Source organism: Pangasianodon hypophthalmus, chromosome 24, assembly GCF_027358585.1.
Source record: "Pangasianodon hypophthalmus isolate fPanHyp1 chromosome 24, fPanHyp1.pri, whole genome shotgun sequence".
Taxonomy (NCBI): Eukaryota; Metazoa; Chordata; class Actinopteri; order Siluriformes; family Pangasiidae; genus Pangasianodon; species Pangasianodon hypophthalmus.
The window spans coordinates 8,798,874-8,817,751 of NC_069733.1; the positions used below are offsets into that span (position 1 = coordinate 8,798,874).

Below are 18,878 nucleotides of genomic sequence, written 5' to 3' on the forward strand. Positions count from 1 at the left end.
AAAAAAACCAAGACATATTCAAAATGGGTCTGAAAATTGGCAGGAAGACCAAAAGGAACCCTCAGAGAAAGAGATGGTTTCATTTAAACGAACTATGTTTTCAAAGCCGTTTAAATAATTAGGGTACCGCCACGTGCATTTGATCCACTCCACATAAGCATTGCATCTGTGCTCTAACTCCAAACTCTCCATACAGGGTAAATACCAGGCAGAGACGTTTTTACCTGAAAAATGATCATCAGGCTTAACGATTCTTCAGATTCAACAAATTTGCAGTTCCCACATTAACTATTTATCTACCCAACCTCCCCAAAGCCTCTTGACCATGCTCTCTGAGGAACCACAAAGCTGGTGAACACAAGCAAAGCTTTAAATGCCTTTAATAAGATGACCACAAAGGCTTCTTTCTTCTGTTTAGCAGATTGGGTTCCCACAGTGCAGCCCTGAGAGGCCCTGTGAAAGGTTTACAGCAGGTATCTTACACACACAACCTTCAGACTTCAAACCTACACACTGGGAAGCTTCTTCAAACCGCTGACCTTTCTCTGCTCTTCCCTATTCACTAGTTATCACTTTTTCTATATGGTGACCCTACAAGTTTAAGTCCTTGTTGCCTTTGTCCAAGAAAAACAAATGAACAAATATATGTTGGTTTTAACTGATATGCTGATACCAGATAACAGCTATGCTCTTATATGTTACAGTCTCCATCTACATCGACTTTAGTGCCTGAGTCATTAGTCATAGAGCCAAAAGTAAGATAAAGTACTTCTTTTTCTTCTTCTTTAAGTATACAATGGGGTCCAAAAGTCTGAGTCCTCAATTAAAATCTGAGAAATTTTACAATTTTACAAATGTACAATTTACAACTGGAAATAAACAGAAAGTTTTAGAAATGTGAAAATGTTCAAACAAAGGAAATGATGGAAATGTTCAATATTTTGAATAGGCAAAATTCTGCACTAGTTCTATTTCCCTATTTAAATGATAAGCAATTATTATTATTATTATTATTTGCATTGGCCATTACATTTACATTTGCGGCATTTAGCAGACACTCTTATCCAGAGCAACTTACAGAAGTGCTTTGTAGTCTCTATCAAAAACACATCCTCATGCTAGTTCACTCCAGGTCATGGACTAAGTGTACCATCAGTCTAAAAACTTGCAGAGTCCATGCCAGTTCAAGTGCACACTGTCATTAAAGCAAAAGGGGACAAACCAGATACTGAGAAATTCTGAAATACATGTAAATATTTGTAAGGTTCTAATTTTCACTGAAGTTGTGATGCTGATAAGATCATTTGTAAGGAAATAATTTGCATTAAATTAGAAAAGAATGCAGAATAGAAGAATGGTTATTAGTGGACTCAGTCTTTTGGACCCCATTGTACCTTATATCTCAAGCTCTTGGAAAGGAAATAACCATTTGTGAGGATAAATCTTAGTTGTTAGAACCTCAAAATATAGATCTTGATTTTGGTCATGCTCTCAGTCTTTAACAGGTTTACCTCCAAGGAAATTAAACACGGTATCATCTAAACCAAGAGTGTCAGAATGTTCAGGATAATAGAAATAAATTTGAATGATGGGGTGTGTTGATTTGATCCTATTTGCTCTAACACTTAAAATAATCAACTAATATTGTTAAATTTAATTTAATCTTAAATAATGAAGGCGCACACTGATGGAATATTGAATATGTTTTTACTACGGCATGACTAAGGAACACATATCAGTGGGGCTACTTACCCGAGGCCCTCTTTTCCCTGGTAATCCTGGCTTCCCAGGTTCCCCTGGAGGTCCCTAAAAGACAAAAAAAAAAAAAAGTCATACTGTGATGCAGAACAAGACTGTTAAATGCTGAATGTCTACCTGCTGACATTTAGTGATTTCTCCTACGGCGCACAAATCCCTGAATTGCATGATGGCACTGAGCCTAAAAGACTAAGCCCCAGAGAGAAACTGCTTCCAAAGTGTTTTAAATTTTATAGGTTGAATGTTTCAGTATCATGAAACATTGATCTGTGTGTGCTTCAGTAGGTAATGGAGAATGATATGGTAAATAAATGAAAATGAAAATCACAATCAAATCTAAAAAAAATTTTGATTTATACATTACAAATTGCTGTTCGAACATTAGGGTGGTGGGACACCTTAGTGGTGGAATTTTCCTGAGACGATGTCACTTGTAGATTTAATATAGTGTAAGGGAGCCAACATGGGAGTCCCCTTGCTGCCAGTAAACTGAGCCCAAACCCCTAAAGTTTTACTGAAGTCTGCCTCATTTTACTGGCAAACGACTCTGACTATAGCCACAGGCACTCTTGTTAATTATGGATATGATCTAACTTTAGACTGATTACACACATGGAATAACTGAGCACTGAGGGGTCACATTTAACGAGAGGTCAGCCTTCAAACATCAGGTACCTTTATTCCAGAAGCTGGTGTTTTGTTTTCATTTCTTCCATCAGAAAAGATACAGGAAGACGGATTATGCTTGAGGCTTGAATGTCATATTGCTGGCTAGACATTTTAGCTCGAGTGCCATATTGCACTTGTGGTTCACCAAAGCTAGTGGTACATCTAATGCCTCATGCTTAACTGAAGTCCACCTCCATGCATGTGGGAAAAATTTATTCGGCGTAAGAGTTGTAAAACTATTATTCTTTCAGGCAACATCCTACAACATTGTGAAATTTATGTCTCTCCATCTGTCCATCTCTAAACAAAACAATACCTGGTAATATTTCTCAACATCGGTAGCAAGAATCTGGAAAGTTCTCAATGCTTACAGACTTCCTGGTTTCCATTAAGTAAAAAAAAAAAAAAAAAAAAAGAAAAAAAAAGAAAAAAAAAATCCCATGGGTTGACACACTTTATAGTCAGTCTATTACTTATCAGCCTTTTTTTTTTTTTTTTAAAATGCTGAATAAATTTTGCTCAAACCTTTGAAAGTCATGTAACAAATGTTACATGATGCATGCAAGAAGTAAAGCTAAGAACTGTTTGGATATGCTGAAGGTTTGCCTAACAAGCTCCATGTTGTAGAATCTGCAGACGGAGGGAAGAATGGAGGGAAAGGAGGGAGGGAAAGAGGACAGCCCCCGACCCTCTTCCACGTGGCACAGTTCCTCGTTGGAGTAACAGTATTAAGATATCTCTCTGTCTCTCTCTCTCTCCCTCTCCATGAAAAAATGCAGAGATTAGGACGGGGGAAAAAACCCAGCCTACAGTAGCTGCTCTTTCTGGGAATCTGGTTCTCCAGCAGTAAGCACTCAGCTGTGTGCCAATCACAATGACGAGAACATCTGTTTCTCGCTGAATTGGTCATAGTTAATATGACAGGTAAGTCAGGATGTAAAGCAGTGGCCTACTTTACACACACATCCCTCTATCTGATAAACCTTAACTGGAAGGTGTGTAGACTATGGTTATAATTTTAGCCTTGTCATACACTAACTGTTACAGCGTTAGATGTTGTACCATAAAGCTCAAATTCCCTCACACTTTGTTTAAGTGTCAGTGTTAAGAGAAACGTCGTGGTGGTTTAGGCTGTGTAACATCAGGTGGTCGCCACGGCCTTCAAAGTTCCCTAATCCTCTGCCCAGTGAGCTCATCGTTTAACAATGGGAAAATGTGTGTAAGCATCCTATAGCCAGATACATCACCAGTCAATGCTGCACAATTTTCACAGGATTACTTAGATGGGCTTCGAACCAAGACCACCAAATGTTCAAATGCACCAATGATGACACCATTGAAGTTTCCATCCAGGCCAGTACCACGCTTTTCATCCAGACAATGTTATTCCATTGCTGAAACCATGCTTAATGAGTGGTATTGAAACTGGAAAGAGTCCTCCAAAGCAAATCAACTTATTAAGTGCTGCATTGGGGTTATGTTCTGCTTGATACCTAATCTAACCAACACCAAATATCAACGGTAAAGAACACCACGGGCCTTAAAAACACACGGCCACGGCCAGTAATTCACATTTCACAGGTTCTTAAAAATAAGCAAAGTGCTAAGTCTGCCATCTGGATACCATAAGACACGGTTTTGGGGTAGGAAAAAATGATCTACATACCATGGAGTGTCAACTGTCTGTTGTAAGTCGAATATATTATTGGTTTAAAAGCTGTTTTAACATTTTGCACTTTCAAGAGAGAGGTCCTGTGTCCTAGGGTTTTGATGTTGATGTTGCAATTACAACTGATCATTTTATGGCCATAGAGGAAGAAACCCTACCGCTTAAAGTATACTTTAAGGTCACAGTCCTGTATTGACCTTCACGTCAGACTGGTAGACTGATGATGGTAACCAAAACAAATTATTTTATTATTATTGTAGCCATCCAAAACATCATTCAGGAAAGCAATCAATGATAGGGAGGTGTGATACGACCCGTCACCACCCCAAAGTGGATTATTTTCCCATAACAGCATGCCCCATTGTGTTTTACTCCTCTTAGACCACAGCAATTTGCTAACGATTACAATTAATAATTTATTAATGAATGACACATCATGCTTTTCAACCGTTAATAGTTACATTTAATGTTTTGGCCCGTACGTGAAACAAGTTAATTCCTGTTATCACTTACATAGCATCAGATCTAAACTACTGTTCGCTCACCAACCTCTCTTGTTTCTCTCTCTCGGAGTTAATATGACAAAAAATGCACCTTGCTATATTACCAAGAAACCAGAAAGTGCAAACTCCTGGCCTGAAGATTCTCCTGTGGTGGAAAACGTATAACTATTACAAAGCGCTGACATCTGACACCTGAGGCTTCTTCCGTAAATGTTAAATAAACATCTCCTAAGAGAACGCTTTGTGATACTAGCAATTATACGTTTTCTTTGTTAAATAATTCTTAGTCACAGGTTATGTGGAGAGTCCACCATACAAGCCCCCGTGAATGAGTTCTTACTATAGGAACAATATTAGAACAAGCGCATTAATATAAACCGATCCCCACCTGAACTACTGTCAGAGCTGCTCTTACAGAAAATTAATCAACATCTTCTCACCAAACAGATCTTAGAATTTAATAATGCTGGGGTAGAATAAGAGTTAAGATGATAGGTTTGCTGATGTCTATGCATAGATCTTTGCTCGTACCTACGCTCATTTACCTTTGACCCTCCCTCAAAACGCTCCATTCTCCCTAAACTCACACTCCAAAGAATCTATCACCTGGATGCCAATCCTCCAGCAGAGATGCCAAAGGCTGATGAAGACTTTTTATGTGCCAGATCATTTCTAACCAGAATGTTAGAACGGAAATTTCACATAAGCGTGCATTGCTCGTGGGGAAAACCCTTTCCATTCATTCAGAGGAACAACGAACATGGAAAGATATACCTACATTTTAAAAACAAATATTTAAGCGCAATCTTTTTTGACTGGAAACCAAATGAAGAACACAATCTTTCATCGTTTTACATCTCACCATGTGCAAAGAAACATTTTTGTTTATTTTTACAGAGATCATAATAATTTACCGGTGGTCCTGGCTCTCCTTTTAGTCCAGGTGGTCCAACCAGGAGGGAAAACTGGGTCGGTTCCAGGTCAAATGTTTGAAGCCCATCTGTGGCCGCAGGGGTGACAGGTACAAAAGAGTTTGGCTTGGAGTACCGAAAGGTGGTCACCTCTGGAACAGATCTCTTCACTGCTATAGTAGTCAGCTGCCTTTTTGAGTTGGGCAAAACACTGGTAGGTTTGGTCGCTGCTGAAGGTTGAACACTTTCTAACTTCTTTCTGGTTGGTTTTGCTGTCACAGGCATGTCGTTATCTTTAGATTTATGGGGTTTTATAGTTATTCCCTTTTTGGGACTGCTCTGCTGGGTGGGCTTGGGGAATGTTGGGGATGCCCTGGTCCTAAGGAGGGGGGTGACAGTTGGTGTTTTGGCCTGTGTGGGAATCTGCAGAGTTGGTCTGGACAACCTTGGAGGCACCGTTCCATGCACAGAGAGAGACAAGGAACCATACTGGGATGTCATTTGAATGGACGTATTAAGTCCTCCTGAGATTTCAGCATTAATCCTTGTTTTATCCTGTGACAGGCTGGGAGTAAAACCTTTGTCGATTAGCTCAGTTATGGTCATCGGGGTCCGTAGAGTGACGGAGATATTGGGATCCAGGAGCAGCAGCGGTAAAAGTGGCGGTAGGTTCGCTCGATAGGTGTCAGCTTCCCTGCATTGTTTTTTAATGTACTTACAATAGTTGTGAGCTGCCTTGGCAGAAGGATGTATGTCAAACTGGCAGATTGCTCCTTCGAACTGCACTGAGTTCTGGCTCATTTTGCCTAAAAGAAAGGAGCCTTCTGGATCCAGAGTTTCCTCATTTTTAAAATGCAAATTTGCATGTACACTTGTCTTCCCACAAGAAGTATATAAAGTGACCCTTTGGGGTTGGATGCCCAAAGCCAGGTTGTGCCACTGGCCATTATGAATGTCATAATCAAAATATACAGAGTTCTTTTGGCCAACATAGACTACAATTTTCCCAGGGATGAACTGCACCCCTAGCTGTAGTCTCTTCCTCTTTGACACAATGGTGAAGAGGAAAGCATTATTGATGCGATGTGAGCAGATGCTGAAGATCAGGGAGAACTCCGTGCTCAACGGGACTGGCACCACGGAGTTCACAGGCACTTCGATTCGCACCCGCTGGGTGAGGATAACTCCTGACTTGAAGGGAATGACGCCTGACAGAGTGGATCGTGTCCCTGATGAAGGTCGTTTTCCCACCAGGCCCAGCTTTTGGAGGATATCCACATCTAAAAAAAAAAAAAATAGAAAAACAAACCGGGGGGGGCAGACGTTACATAAAACCTTTATAACTGAAAGGAAATATATAATAAATATAGTTCCAGTGAAGCTGATTTTGGAACAAGCACAGCTACAGCTAAAATACAGTATATGGACCCTTAGCTTTAATAAAAGCATGTGTGCAGTATCATGACGTATGACAGTGTGAAGTGTAAAGTACTTTTCATACAACACTTAAGATGTTACTGGCTGAAATATATCAACTTTATTCTGCTGTATAAAATATGACGTGATATATATATATAACCTATATTCTGCTAAATAAATATAGCACCAGCTTTATATGGCAGTAATAATTACGAATTTCAGCCAAGTCAGCAGTTTTGGAGACAGAACTATGCTATGGAAATGGAGTAATATAATTGTTCTACCACTCAGTGAGGGGAGAAGTCAGTGTCATTTGACCGTAGGTAGCCAGCGAGTCATTTCAAATAAAAACAAATATGGCATTATGCCTAAGTAAAGTAACATGAGACAAACTTGGCAGATGCAAATTACACTAAAAGACAGAATCATTTTTTTCCCCTTCTTCATACATCACTGTACATCTGTAACAGATGGTCAGTTGATTATGTAACAGCTATATATTTTGGCCTTACAGCTCCTCAAGCATAACAGACTCAAATAAGGCCACCCTGAGAGGCAAAGTCCATTTATAAACTGGTCAGTTGTAATGAGGAACGTGTGCATGTGAGTGAGAGAGAAAGACAGAAACAATGATAAAATCTGTATTGGTAATTATTCATGCACGCACTCCAGTTGGGAGCAAATGATAAGATAGTAACGCTTATCATCTGTAATCCAGAAATAGATGACAAATATCATCTGCCAGACAGCTGAGAAACACCTGATAGCTATTAAGTATAAGACATGATCCAGATATCAAGTAAGGCAGGTTCTATTGTGAAAGCAAAACTTTCAGTACAGGAATTAGCAGTCAAACAAACGAGTGGAAAGCTGCCAGGCACGCTACATTCGCAGCACTACTCGGCGAGTTCTGTCTGAATGGGTCATAGGTAACGTGACATATTCCAAAGGCAATGGAGGAGACATAAGAGCATCTGGGCTGCAGGTCCAGTTGCAGACACCAATGTTCCACAGAAAGTCCCTAGATTCACTGGAAAGTAAAGACCGCATTTGAACTGCTTAGCTCAGCTCTCCAAGTCTCAGAAACCAAAAACACAAAGACACTCTGTATATCTTCACTAACTTCAGTCACAACTGAGGACTCGCTGCTTTTTAAACTGGTATAAGTTAAATTGTTCATCTTGAAGCCATGTCTAACAATAAAAGAGGATTTCTAGAACCTTCCCTAGCCATGGTTTACAAAGACTTTCTTATCATAAGTCATGCAGAGTTGGGGGTCGTGGGCAATAGGGAAATTTCGGTCAATAGTGGGAGAACATGTTCCATGGACTGTCCCACACATGGAAAAAACACATCAACCTTACACTCCAAGCAGAACAAAAGCGTCTTTCATGAGCTGAACATCAGGATTAGACATAAAAGCCTATAGTGGTAGCATTTTAATTCTGTTAATTGCTTTAAGATGCCATGACTTAGGTTTTCCACTAGGTTTCACAGAGATATTTAAAAAACAAACAGAACTGGGCATGAAATGTTACATGATCATGGCAATTAGTGGTCTGCCATTTGATCAGCTGTGAGTCAACAATAACTACTTTACTACTGGAGATATGACATATGAGTAAGAATATACAGTACATTAGAGATAAGCGAAGCCAAATGCTCATTATAATGGATGATACAACCCCCCCACATGGGATACAGTATGCAAAGAACAGATGTGGAGATGAGTGAACCTTAGTGGGTGGCAGGAAGTCCATTAAGCCATTAAAGTCTCCTACATAAGGTTAAAACAAACATGAGCAAACATGTCAGTCAAATTTTCAAGAACTTTTCTACATTTTCTAACCAGACTTGTACCATGTTGGTACACTAACTACTAGCTACTAATCTGCACAAAATATACAGTAATTAAGTTATGTGAAAAAACATGGTTAACGCCACCATGTTCTGAAAAGAAATATGGAAACATCTTGACTTGGCCTGTCTAGTTCCTCACTAACCCTCTAAATGAGCCACAGAATAATTCCACACGGACTGTTTTTCATTGTGGCCACAAATGCAGAAATATCCACATTGGCTCTCCCTATTGCCATCTGAATTTGAGCACAAGACTACTTTCAGGTGAGTTTGAGATGGATGGATAGCATATTCGCGCTGAAGCGAGGGCTTTTTAAGCTTCTAAGTTAAACAAACAGACTCAGAGCAGACCTGATCTGAGGCTTCTGCATAAATCAAACCACTGTTAGCACTGGCAAAGGTGGACCACAGTAGTTTGCAGAAAAACAGTAGCACTGGCTGCCTGTCTGACCTCTGAATCATGGAAAACTTTAATAAACTTGTAATTTTAGAGATTAGCTTATTTGCATGATCACAGAAGAGTCCACAGTGCTCATCTTTATCTCTGTAACACAGAACAATGGCCAATTTTGAGAGCAAAAAAAGTTTTTCTTTTTGATTACTAATTGCATTCACCAAGATGGTACTAAGCACATCAAATTATCTTAGCTATCCTAAATACACAAAGCTACACCACTTATCTTCAGTAATCGCTTTGTCCTGGTTAGGGGTGTGGTGGATCCAGGAACATTGCGGACATGCAAAACTCCAGACAGACAGTAACCTGAGCTCAGGATCAAACCAGCGACCCTGGAGCTGTAAGGTTGTAAAGCTACCCACTGCACACTGCTACACCAAACTATCATTTCAACCACAGCTACGTTCATTTCAAAGTATATGAATTCCAGGTACACAAATGAAGTTATCACAAATTTCAATGAAAGTTACATACAACTTAATGTGAATACGGTATATGAAAAGTGATTAAAAAAAAAAAAACGGGGAAAAAAAAGACTTACCTTCAGACTGTACCTGGGCCAACCCTAGATAGCAAGTACAGTAGAGGACCGTGCAGAGAAATAAGATTCTCCTGTGGAAAAAAATTAAAGTTATTCATTGATCAAGAATTTCTGGATAAACCCTGACACTAAATTAACTAAACTGCACAAGCATTGCACATTCTAACCCAAAGCAGAATCATCTGTCAGCCCCAAGCAAAGTCCTATTCCAGTCACTTTGACCGCACTTCCATGATTGTTCCTGGAACTGGAATGAAAATAAAATGTGTTCACCTTTTTTTCCTTAAAATCGCATTTTGGTCTCGTCCTCTCTCAAAGGTTTATTGGATCTGACATGGCAACTCATTCATTTCAGTGACCCATTATCTAAATTTGCTGCGAGCAGCAGTAACGTCCAAACCATAGAATACACAGTATCACTCAAGTGTAACTTTGTACAAATATATTTAATGTAAGTACAATTAAGCTTGCAAATCATTCCCATCTTCAGGATACAGATCCAAGAACTTATAAACAGGACTTATAAATAAATCATGTGGTCCAATTTGGTTTGGGTTTTGGTACATTAATTCTAAAGGCTGCTGTTTAATGTTTAGTGACAGTAATGTTGGCATAGAAGTTATTGATTAACAATCCAATTATCATCAACCCAATTATGTTTCAACAGAAGGAGGCTGGAGCTGTTTTGTGGCTGCTGGTCCAGAGGCTCTTGTGAAAAGTAATCATGAAAGTACGAGGATGTTTTAGGTCAAAACATGATTTTTCTCTGCCCGGAGGTTAAGACTTGGCCATAGATTAACCTTTCAGCAAGATAATGGACCTAAACATACCTCCAGATTAACACAAAATGTTCTGCAAAGGCCATGTCAGATTGCGGCTTTAAGGCCTATTGAAAACCTATGGTCTGAATTAAAGAAGACATTCCAGAAGCACAAACACAAAACAGAGTTTGAAATGAAATGTTCCGCATAGGCAAAGCCCAAGACATTACAGGAAGAAGCTCAGTGCTGTTCTCTCCAAGGTGGTTTATTGTGAGGGTGCCAATAATTCCGAAACCAGTGTTTTGAGAAAAAAAAACAAACAAACAAAAAAAAAAACACTAATTTTATGTTGTGTTAAATAGAACTATACTGAGTCCCCATATGGTTCAGCTCAAAATATCAGTCAGTGCCTCTTTTATTTATTTTATGTATTAATTTTAGCTTCTTATAATTCTGGCGTTTTACAATAAATTTAAGCACAAGAGCTGTACATTCTGCAGGAATTTGTCTGATAAAAGTGTATTATGGTAATGTATATACTGTATCTGCATGACGACTGTAGTAATACTCAGGTTAGATGTGAAACACCAAATATCTCTAATGATGCCCATCTACACCCATTCTTCCTGTCACACTCAGATAACAACAGCCAATCCGGCCAACAGTAGTATACGTGGATGCTAGCAGCAGGTGTCTTTGCTTTTATAAAGTGCCTCATAAAACCAAACAAAAGACAAAGTGTCCAAAATTTGCCAAAGGGACCAAAAGCAGTACTTTGCAGCAGCTCTGTCTTCATCCCAAATATAGCAACAGTCCTGAGTGCAACCTCTTCCAGCCTGGACTGCAGTGCTACTTATTCAGATGACTAGCCACTGTCCACGACTCTCCAAGAATACTATAGCACATGGCCAACATCACAGCCAATAGTGAGAGCAGCTCTTTTTTCTAAACTCCTCACATCTGTTGCTGTTCACAGTGCAGCCAGAAACTGATCAGCTGCCTCCTACTGAGAGTGAAACTGAGAGGAAGTGACCTGAGAACAGGTATTTTAACATACCAGTGACCTAGTAAATGACCAAGAGTGAGCCAATGCTCTGCACTTTATGGAGCAAATGTCTTTAATTAAGTTTGCAATCTATAAGCTTTATCTCACAAAGCTCAAGTGAAAAAAAAATTGGACAGCACGTCGCTTTTCCATTCCCATTAGCTAGCTGAGACATTAATAGTTGGTATGGAAAGTAATTTCGAGATTGGCACATCCTCATGCATGCTGTCTGCCAACGTTTCCCATTCCAGGTCCTGGAGAAAACTGTCTAATGAACAAGCCTTTCACACACCCACATGAAGGGCTTATTCATTAGCTGATGAGTTGTCTCCTGTACCTTTGGGGCAGGAAAACATGTAAATGTGCACTGGGGATTGGGAAACTGGTGTATACACTTTTGTTCAGTCATCCCCATGTCTTTTCCCGCAGTCTCACGCCTACCTGACTGCCAAAGGAAATTCAGGATCAAAACAGGGTGCTTAAATCTGACTGATACTACAAAGCTAAAGTGGTATAAGAGCAATAACGTGATCCGAGTTTTATAAATTCAATGATCAATAGAGTGATCCGGTTTTATATTCAATAGAGTGACTTTTTTTTTTTTAAGAAAAGGCTCCCTTTAGAAAGTTAATGTTAAGTAACTTTTGAAACCATTAGCGATTTAACAACAGTGGGGCTTGAAGAACAGTGTATTGCTGCTAATGTTCATTCAGTAGGCATATTTAACCTGTGCTCTTGTGTTTCATAACACAAAAAAATGTGTGAAATGTGGAAAAACACAAATGTAGAGCCATAAAAAAAGATGTTGTGAAGCTAATACTCAGATGATAGACTATTCACAGGTTGACTAGCACTTCAGAAGCCTACACTGTCAAACAATAAAGGTACCAAACTGTACTTTTCCTTGTCGCTTGGGTGTTACCATCAAGCGTAGGCCTATATATCTTTAGTGTGTATCTTTTACCTCAGGAATTTGCATGTAGTGTAACTTTAATTAGCTTTTAGACTAAAACTTTGAAGGGTGGCTCAATTATGTACCTTAAAGGTATAAAGATACATAGGTGTAACCTTGATAGCAGCACCCTAGGGACAAGGAAGAGTACAGTTTGGTACCTCTTTTTCTGTACACTCCAGGGAACAAAATTTAATTCATTTATTAATTACAATTAATTTAAAATGTTGGAGAAAATGTCAAAATGCCAGGATGAAATGTTCAACATGCTATTGATAGAGCAGCTAACTTCACTTCAGCAAATGAGTGACCTGAATTTTTTTTTTTTTTTTTTTTTTTTTGAGCTCTGCTACATTTCATTCATTCATTGCGGACGCTACAAATCTGACAGCACTGGAAACAAACTTCATGCCCTTTGTCCACTCCGCTGATGTTTGATCCTATATGACAGCAGTGGCAGTGTAAGTGTGTAAGTGTGTACACATGAGACTGTGCACTGATATGAGATGATGCCTCATATTGATTCATTTCAGTATTCAGTATACTCACCCCCCGACTCCAGCCTGTCTGAGTTTGGAGTGCGGGGCATTATCCGGCTCCATTGCGGTTACTTCATTCTTTTTTGAAAGGGTTTACTACGGCCAAGACATGACAGCTTTGTGGGAAGCATTTCCATGCCCAAATATCCCTTAAGTTCTCGACGAGGGTCTCAAGTTAACGGAAAAGTGTGGAAGTGCATGCGCTAGTATGCGACTACAGCTCGTACTCCCTCCCGAGTGCCGAAGCGAGGTGGTTCCTTCACTAGCCACGGTATAGGGGACTCCATGAGAAACCAAGCGTTCCGCAAGACTGTAGCAAAAAAAGATAAGTCCATTTTGGTGAAGACATGGTTCTCAAAAAGACAAGAAGCTCGCAAGTCGATGTCTGAAGCCAAAGGACGGTAAAGTGAAGGAGGGAGATTTGGGACGCGGGAGAAGCTAGCCTCCCTCTGTCGCCCTCAGCTGACTGAGAGAAAGACAAACCGCTCGCCTCTGCTACTACAAGTTCCTCAGAAGGTGTGTCTTCTTACAAACAGCCATTCATTCAACGGTTCCTTTAAAATGAGCTCTCATTCTTTCATTTGACACTAATGTTTTCAAAAAAAAAAAAAGAAAAAAAAACTCATTCGAATCCTTTATTGACATACAGAAGGAGCCTAAAAGCTTTCCTCCTTACAGGACCAAAATAGCTCAGCTAATTGCTGTTGGTAAAAACCTTTTTTATACTGATTGTCTAGATTTATATATAAAAAGTTAGTTATACCCATAGGTAACATAATCTGCTGTTTATAGGTAACAGTCTGTTGTTTATAGGTAACATAAATGTTTGTTTATGGGTAACATAAACTGTTTATAGGTAACAATCTGTTATTTATAGGTAACATAATCTGTTGTTTGTAGGTAACATAATCTGTTGTTTGTAGGTAACATAATCTGTTATTTATAGGTAACATAATCTGTTGTTTGTAGGTTACATAAACTGTTTATAGGTAACAATCTGTTGTTTATAGGTAACATAATCTGTTGTTTGTAGGTTACATAATCTGTTGTTTGTAGGTTACATAATCTGTTGTTTGTAGGTTACATAAACTGTTTATAGGTAACAATCTGTTATTTATAGGTTACATAAACTGTTTATAGGTAACAATCTGTTGTTTATAGGTAACATAATCTGTTGTTTGTAGGTAACATAATCTGTTGTTTGTAGGTTACATAATCTGTTGTTTGTAGGTTACATAAACTGTTTATAGGTAACAATCTGTTATTTATAGGTAACATAAACTGTTGTTTGTAGGTAACATAATCTGTTGTTTGTAGGTTACATAATCTGTTGTTCGTAGGTAACATAATCTGTTGTTTGTAGGTTACATAATCTGTTGTTCGTAGGTAACATAATCTGTTGTTTGTAGGTTACATAATCTGTTGTTCGTAGGTAGTATAATCTATTGTTCGTAGGTAACATAATCTGTTTGTTGTATCATCATGTATGTTGCATAGAAACTACTGCCATATCATTATATATGTAAATTGGCAGATTACCTATAAAAGTAAGCTATGTTCAAATCAGAGAAATTAATTAATAAAAAGTAACCTTCACACCTAGGGCAATTTAGTGTAGCCACTCCACCTGCAAAACTCCACAAAGTCAGGATTGAGCTGGGAACCCTGGAGCTGTGAGGAGGCAGTGCTACCAGCTGCACCACCATGCTGCTCATATCCAAAATTAAACATGTGAAATGAATCTTAATGTACTTGAGCCTGGTAATAAACCTGTGATTAAAAATAACTGATTGATAAATACACTTAAACACATCATTACAGCATTTCATGATGAATGACCAGTTACCCTTACAACAAATGACTGGACATGATCCAGATAATTTTCTCATGAGTTGGCTCACAGCTACATTTTCCTGATCATGACTCGGGTGTGCCAGTGCCGTCCTTTACTGTGAAATTCCTCTTCTGAATAGAGCCCTCATTGACCCGACCTCAACAAACAGGCAGTGAGAGTGTGCAGCAGAGCCCCAACAGAGCGCCAATTCAGCCCGACGCAACCAGATCCCTCCGTCACACACAGAGGGCTCTCACATCTGAGTGCTGAACCTGAGCAGGGTGCACGATGCACGTCGGAAGGCTGCTTCAGTCTCACCTCCATTTGCTCATTGTCAATGCTCTCTTACTCTGGGACAAATCCTACAGGTCATCTTGTTTCAACATACATCTAATGTCCATTTCTAGTTGCTCATGATGTTCAAAAGCAATATGACATTCTTTGAATACACGAGTGCCTAATAAATAAACTAGTACAAAATGTTCTTACTAGTCAAGAAGTAGGCAACAGACGTCAATTTAACCACTTACAGGTGTCGAGCTGAGTCGTATTGTTTCTTATTCCAGACTCGTGGACAATAATGGAAGTCAGATGCTCTTTATGACCTGGTACCACAGTGGATATCATCAGTTCAATGTCTGCTGGAAATGAGAGGATTTTCCTGCAGTGGTGTGGCCAGAAATTCAATCATATTAATCAAAACCCTGTGAGAACTAACATACAAGTTTGCACCAATGAAATCACCACTCAAAACTGACTAGTATAGAATGACCTGGTGTGCTGTAAAATTGGCTCCTATTGTTAATAAACCTCATTCTAGTGTCCAATATCAAGATTGTTTTCTTCTGGAAATCTACACTTATACACAGCTTTCTGATCTTAAGAGAAGTTGAGCCTTAATAAAAAGCTGTATGCAGAGTATCACCACATAACCACTTCAACTGAGCTCCTGTGTGAGTAGGAAAAGTTATCCTTATCCATGTGTAAACAGGAAATTTAGTTGAAATATCAATCAACTTCTCACAAGTAATTTCTTTGTGGGTTGCCCCCACTTTGGTCCTACCAGGAAGGGCCACAAACCACATATTAGCCTATCTAAACGTTCTTTCATTCCAGGCAACAGATGTTGTCCTGTGGCGCAGTCCACCTTTATCATCTCATTAATTTAGAAGATTTTCTTGAAATTGTGGTCAACAGATTTGAAAAAAAGAACTTTTAAGAATCATATACTGTTAAAATAAAAAATAATATACTTTATACATATGTATACACAAAGACATTACATTACATTACAAGAACTCTAAAATAAAAGTCATTAGAAAGAACATGTATATAGGGATTCCTTTCAATTTAGTACATGTAGGTACATATATGATACTGCCTCACTGGCAGTGTGTCCTTGAATGGGACAATTCTTGCCAATTGGAAGCATATGTGAATTTTGTTAAGATAGTTTGTTGATCTGTAACTGATTATTAACTTAGTTTGTCTGTTTTGCTTATCATGCTGTTTTTTTATGGTAAGTAAGGTTAGTTTAAGGCTGTTAACTTTAGTACTTGATAAATGCATTATGATGGTATATGGTGTTGCAAATTATATGAAATATACATTTTGTAATTTTCATTGTCAGTTACTGTTTACTTGTTGCTAATACTGTATTTAAAATATTGTATTAGTGCATCTAGTCTAAGTAAGTAAGTTTATAATAGATTTAAAAATACATTACTCATATGTTTTTAAATCATCAACTGTGGATATATATTTTTTAAGATCACACTGGCTTCCTAAAAAATAACAATAGTACTGCATATAGATTTTGTACTTTTGAACTTTTAAGTAGCCATATGAATCAGCCAACCAGCTAAAACTGCAATAGGGTATATTGCAGTTTACTTAATTTGGCAGGAAGTAAATAATAATGAATTTTTCACAAGATGAACTATATGAACAAGAATTTCTGCATCACGAAGGCTTAGAGCAAAGAAAAGATATGAAATATCAATGGAGCCCCAGGAAGGCCATGAAAATAATCTTTTTTTAATTCCTGTGCACAATTTACAATACTATGTGCAGGATTTAGTTTAGTGTGGCCATGGTACAGTATATGGACATCACAAAATCATAATGCATGCATGCAATTCACTTTATTCATGCTCCCAATTTTTATATTTCCAGTTTTCAAATTAATAAAATTATGCCCATGTTTTGGTTCATTTGTCCTCTTCTCTAAAGAAAACATGCTCACAGTTCTCTTTGAACAAAAATAAGTTTCAGTATATATTTTGAGTAATGGTAAAATGTTATGTAGAAAACTGCTAGCTCTAGTTGTGTTGAATGAAATGTAATGTCCTACTTCACCCACATCTACCATATATTACTACTATAAATATTACAATAAAGTAATACTAGCATATTTAGTCTATATCCAGAATTTTACCAGAATGGCTAACACACACACACACACATATATATATATATAAATATATATATATATATATAAATATATATATATATATATATATATATATATATATATATATATATATATAAGTGCTACATATGATTTTAATATATGATTTAATACTATATAATGTATAATGCTATATTTTTCCTCTATATATTTAATATATTTTCCTCTTGGCTATGCAAAACTAAATGAAACTGTGGTTTGAAGTGTTATACTAGATTTGTGTGTCATCAGTGTAGAAATGAAAATGTAAACCACGCAGCTGAATGATAAAGGAGGATGTAGATGAAAATTTTAATAGGGCTTAGGAAAGATCCACGTAGAATACCATGGGGAGAAAATTACAAGCTCTGTAATTACCAACGAGTGAGGTAGGAAAAACATAGGATTCTGTAATGAACTGTATAAGTAGGAACATGTAGGAGTAAACTATCAATAGAAACACATTCAGCAGAGGCCACTACAGTACCTTTCTTTAAGATCTTTGAAAGAAAAGGAAGGTTAGAGATGAGCCTGAAATTACTAAAAGCAATAGAACTGATGGAGGATTTTATGAAAATTTGGTGTGACTGCCAGTTTTCAGATTGAGAGCGAAGAACGTGGCCGGAGGCAAGAGCTTTTAACATTGTAAGAGATGGAAACTGAAAGGACAGAGAGAGAGGGAGCAGTGGTCCCTCACATAGGCAATATAAGCAGTTGTCTTGTCTGTTTAATTCAACTCTCGCACCAATACAACCCTGCCCCATGCAATTCCCCAAGAGTGCATGTTTAGGAATACACAGTACAAGACTGACAGCCTTTAAGAAGACCCTGACCTATTTGTACTAGCATGATAATATGTCATTCAAATATTTCTGGAAATCACTTTGGTTAAGGGCATCTGCCAATTGCTGTAAATGTAAATGCAAGAAAGCTGTCAAAATGTATTATTAGCTACATGCAGTCAATTCTGCCTCACCCTCCTCCCTAACTTCATTCCAAAGAGAAAAGATAGAAATAAGTTTTGAACCAAAGCCCTGGGAAACATTGTGAAACTGAAGAATTTTGCATAGACTTTAATGCCTCGTGGATGCTTTTGAAATCCCAGAATCACTGTACAACTCACACTGCACTATATTTATATATTTTTTTCTTGCACACAGTATGTTATAGAGTGCATTTTTGGGTCTGGATGCAGAGATGCCTTTGCCTTTACTGTTGTTGTTCTGGCTGTTCCTGCCTTCTCACACATTTCTCACTAATTATTTAAAACATTCTGGGTAATATTAGATCTGTCTTTGCTCAGAAATGATGCAAATGATTCTGTGTGATGGATGACAGAAGTAATAAAAAGGCACAATTAGCTTCCTATATTTTACTAAAATAAGTATTATGGGTCATTTTGTAGCTGTCAGTACTTACAGTTGAATAACCGGTACAGTTGGACTGAAATTATTTTACGGGCCTTTTTTTAAAATCCATTTTGGAATACACACTTGTTCAGGACCATCAAC

The 18,878-nt window shown here is 38.1% G+C and overlaps 1 protein-coding gene and 1 long non-coding RNA gene across 3 annotated transcripts in view; one reads left to right on the forward strand and one right to left on the reverse strand.

Annotated features, from left to right (window-relative positions):
• col27a1b (collagen, type XXVII, alpha 1b) overlaps positions 1 to 13,558 on the reverse strand; it is a 69,357-nt gene extending 55,799 nt beyond the window's left edge. For both annotated transcript variants that reach the window (XM_026931425.3, XM_026931424.3), the window contains exons 1-4: positions 13,095 to 13,558; positions 9,788 to 9,858; positions 5,514 to 6,790; positions 1,753 to 1,806 (exon numbers count right to left, since the gene is read on the reverse strand). In XM_026931425.3, the coding sequence (XP_026787226.1) occupies positions 1,753 to 1,806; positions 5,514 to 6,790; positions 9,788 to 9,858; positions 13,095 to 13,147 (1,455 nt within the window). In that variant the 5' untranslated portion in view covers positions 13,148 to 13,558. The remainder of the gene's footprint in view (positions 1 to 1,752; positions 1,807 to 5,513; positions 6,791 to 9,787; positions 9,859 to 13,094) is intronic.
• LOC113537105 (uncharacterized) lies at positions 13,466 to 16,077 on the forward strand. Its single transcript, XR_003403726.3, has 3 exons — positions 13,466 to 13,600; positions 15,058 to 15,286; positions 15,485 to 16,077. It is a non-coding gene; the product is annotated as an uncharacterized LOC113537105 (long non-coding RNA).
• Positions 16,078 to 18,878: the final 2,801 nt, after the last annotated feature.